General features: G+C 35.3%; 1 protein-coding gene across 1 annotated transcript; it reads left to right on the top strand.

The window, feature by feature from the left end:
- The first annotated feature begins 2,292 nt into the window (after positions 1 to 2,292).
- LOC126915332 (piggyBac transposable element-derived protein 4-like) lies at positions 2,293 to 3,174 on the top strand. The gene is made up of 2 exons (XM_050719912.1): positions 2,293 to 2,425; positions 2,888 to 3,174. The coding sequence occupies exons 1-2, from the start codon at positions 2,293 to 2,295 to the stop codon at positions 3,172 to 3,174; spliced, it is 420 nt and encodes a 139-aa protein (XP_050575869.1).
- Positions 3,175 to 3,959: the final 785 nt, after the last annotated feature.

Raw genomic sequence — 3,959 nt, 5'->3', positions numbered from 1 at the left:
TTTTTACAGTGCAGAGTCGGATTACTTATAAATTCGGTTACATATTTGTTACTGCACCTCGCTCTACTATCGCTACCTATTTTCTAGCCAATGCATCATGGTAACAAATGTAAGCGGCTTCTTGCGATTAGATACCATGATTCGCTACTTTGTTTGCCTGTTTTGCTGAATGTCGGAAAAGTGATCTGCTCCAAAGAAAGAAATCAGATATCTCTTGATTCTTGAATCGAGATTGGATATCTGGCTAAATAACTGAATAGATGATAACCAAGGTGTAGATTAGATCATATCGTATCACGAATAAATAACAAATACACGATTAGTATTAAACACTTAATATTATACCGATGAAAATGTATACAGAGTTATTCACTTAACTTGGAATTCGTGCTTGCGACAACATTGAGAATGACAACAGTATCATGTATGTGTATTGCAACAATCAAATGTTACAAATTATCTATGACGAATACTGTTGAATATTGATGTTAGATCTGTCATCTAGAGATACGTTCGGTTTCTTATCGTTCTAACATAAATAACTTCCGTCCTTCACTAATTAGTCCAAGCGGCCTCATCGCAGTGTGAGAGGTAAACAGAGTTTTATTTACAAGTACTTTACACTCAATTTTCGCATTGAGAATTTTGAGTAAGTTTCTCTGACGTGGCGCAGTGACATGACTAATTATTTATAAGTTTATTTCTAGCTGAATCTAGTGCTTAGGTCTAATGGATAGTGTTTTCTTAGCCTGCGGATCTGGTCCGACGTATTAAATAATTTAGTATTTCGATGTTTGTTGACTCTTTTGATATATCTATTACTACATTTTGTTATTTCTTCTTTGACCGTGGGTATCTTGTATTGCTTCGTTGGTAACATACCAGGGTGCATCCATTAGGGATCTTATTGTTTTCGATTGGAAGCGTTGAAGTATTTCAATGTTGGAATTACTTGCTGTCCCCCTTAGTTGGGTTCGTAGATCCAGACAGGTTTTATTACGGTCTTATAGAGTGTAATTTTGCTCTGCGTGCTTAGGTTGGAACGTTGGCCAATGAGCCAATACAATTTTTTAAGTTTAGTCTTGAGTTGCTTCGATTTGCCTATGATGTGTTGTTTAAATGTTAATCTCCTGTCCAAAGTCATGCCCAGGTGGTATCTAACTGAATCCTTGTTAGGAATTGTTATATTATTAATGGTCACCCGAGGGCAGGTTTGTTTTCGCAGCGTGAAGGTTACATGTGCGGATTTGTTTTTTTGTTAATTTTTGTTGAAGTGATCATCACTTCTAAGAAAACTCTACATCTGGTCTTTTTAGTTTTCTCAAGCACTGAAGCCATCGACAGCGTATAGACAAAAGACCGAGACAAGGATCCACCATAAACATAAACTTTTGGTTTATTGGTCTTGTAAGTGTTACAGGTTTACAAAGGTTGTAAGGCCCCGATGCTTTCCTGGGATTTAGGCGACGGATTAATTCTGTAACTTATACAGAAGTGAAGGGTTCAATAGGAGGAGACATTTGGAAGGGAGAGTGCAGGTGTTCCGTTATTTCCGCGGCGATCTTGGAGGAATGAGATTTAAATACGTTAGATAGGTGATTAGCAAACAGGTCGGCTTTTTCCTGGAAGCCTTCCATAGTGATTAGTTGAAGTCAGCTGTGGGAGACAGATTGGCGAGATATTTTTGGAAACAGTCATTTTTATAGTTTTTAATAATTTTGGATAAATTCCTAGTTGCGTTATTTAGTTTGTGTTTGTCATCAAGTGTTCTATGGGTCTGCCATGCTCTTCTAAGTCTACGTATTTCTGCGATTTTTTGTAATATGTAATGGGGGTATTCATGTTTGTTGATAGAAGTCTTAGTAGGTGTGGAGGAGCGGATAGCGTTTATTATGCTGGTGTTTAAGTGTTCCGTGGCTGTTTCGATATCTTCATTTGTTCTTAGGGAAATTAAGGCTGATGTCGAATGATTAAAGACTTCTCTAAAAAGCTGTCAGTTGGTGAGTTGGTTATGAATAAAGCCATTAGATGGATTTATGATAATTGTTGAGCTGATTGTTTGTATAACGGGGGAATGGTCTGAAGAGAGTTCCGCCGAGGAGTTGATTTGGACATATTTTGGCGAGATATTTTTAGTTATAAGGAAGACCAGTCAAATTGACTGGTCATTCTGTAGAGCACAGTCGTTGGAATAAGACCTGATTTTTCGTTTTATAAAGCATACTTTATAAGCCTTGAAAATGTAAACAATTGGAAACATCCGAATTGTTGCAAAAACTGAAAAGGATACCAATGGAATGCTCTGATATCGAGGATAGCGAATTGTCTGAGTGTGAAGGAAGTGAACCAGTGGAAAGAGAAATTGAAATTTGTAGTGACAACAGTAATAGTGACATTAGTGACAAAGAAAATAAGTCCTCAGAAAGTGAGTCAGAGAACATTTTGAATGTACGCGAAAGAAGACGTGCTCGGGTGCTTTCAAGTTCTGAAAGTGAGACTGAAAATGTACAAGCCAGCCGAAATGAAATTGCCGTAAACGGAACCAAATGGGAAAGAATTTAAGAAGGGTCAACTTCTGGAACATTACCCTTGCACAATATATTCAAAGACACATTCGTCCCACAGGATATGCAAAAAAAGTATCATGAAAAATAAGGTAATTAGTGCATTTTCCGTACTGATCGACAGCCATATGTTGCAACATATAATATCTTGCGCCGAGTCAGAAGCCTCTCGAGTTTTGGGTAAAAAATAGACCCTTACAGAAAATTAAAAGCATTCTTTAGAATATTATACGGGGAGCACTGGGGACTAAGCTTCTGTTCCAGCACATTGAGTTGGGATGAGTTTGTTGAAATATTGATATTTATTCGATTTGACAAAAAAGATGATAAAAGTCAACGTTTGAAAAATGACAAATTTGCACTAATATCATCCGTATGGGATAAGTTTATTGAAAACAGCCAGAATCGCTATAAACCTGGTGCAAACATTACAATAGACGAGCTACTTTTCCCAACCAAAGCCAGATGCAGGTTTACGCAATATTTACCGAATAAACCCGATAAATTCGGAGTCAAATTTTGGCTGGCATCTGATGTTCAAATAAAATATGTTGTAAATGGATTTCCTTATTTAGGAAAAAGCGAAAAGGGTCTACCTGAAACGGTCTAATTTTATAATAAAACAAAATTTGGGGTAGATATAGCAGACCAAATGGCAAAAAAATATAGCGTGAAATCGGGATCAAGAAGATGGCCACTTCAAGTATTTTTTAATATTTTAGATTTAACTTGCATAATTGCCTGGATTTTATATAAAAAAAAACCATAGGTGAGCAGATATCTAGAAAGGATTTTATGTTTCAATTAGCAGATGAACTTGTCGCTGACAATGAAAAATCTTGGATAGAACATAGAGCATCTGAGATCGGAAATACGTCAAAGAAGTCACCTTATTCTCGCAAATGGTGTTAGATAGGGTACTATAATAATAATAAGACCACCATCATTTGCAATCATTGTAAAAAATATGTTTGCGAAAAATGCACACAGAAGAAAGTTTACGTTTGTAAGAAATGTGAAGAATAATAAATTTTGTATCTAATAATTTAAATTATATTTGGATTTTATTTATTCTATTACGGTTATTATGCTTATTATTACATCATTATATTATGCTTCTTATATTTACCAATGGAAATTTATTTTAACATTCTTGTTACCAAAGGTTTTGGTACTGAATATTCTTCGTTATTGTACTTATTGTTAAAGTTGTTATTATATAGTTTTTATGATCTCAGAACATGGAGTTCCTTCTATAAGATAATAATAGATCAATAAATATAAAAATATTCTACTATTACGTATTTTTTAAAGACCAGTCATTTCGACTGGTTTTGATAGAGATAGCTACGTTTCAAATGCCGATAGTTCTATTAAAATCCTTCGGCGACTACC

The sequence above is a fragment of the Bombus affinis genome, chromosome 4, assembly GCF_024516045.1.
Source record: "Bombus affinis isolate iyBomAffi1 chromosome 4, iyBomAffi1.2, whole genome shotgun sequence".
Classification (NCBI taxonomy): domain Eukaryota; kingdom Metazoa; phylum Arthropoda; class Insecta; order Hymenoptera; family Apidae; genus Bombus; species Bombus affinis.
This window is presented reverse-complemented; position numbering and strand designations above follow the sequence as displayed.

What these genes read in the sequence shown, in the direction of transcription:
- LOC126915332 (XM_050719912.1), top strand. Translation starts at nt 2,293, where the DNA reads ATGGAATGCTCTGATATCGAGGATAGCGAATTGTCTGAGTGTGAAGGA. An exon ending in AGAAAATAAGTCCTCAGAAA is followed by an intron (nt 2,426 to 2,887) that starts GTGAGTCAGAGA and finishes TTGACAAAAAAG; the next exon opens with ATGATAAAAGTCAACGTTTG.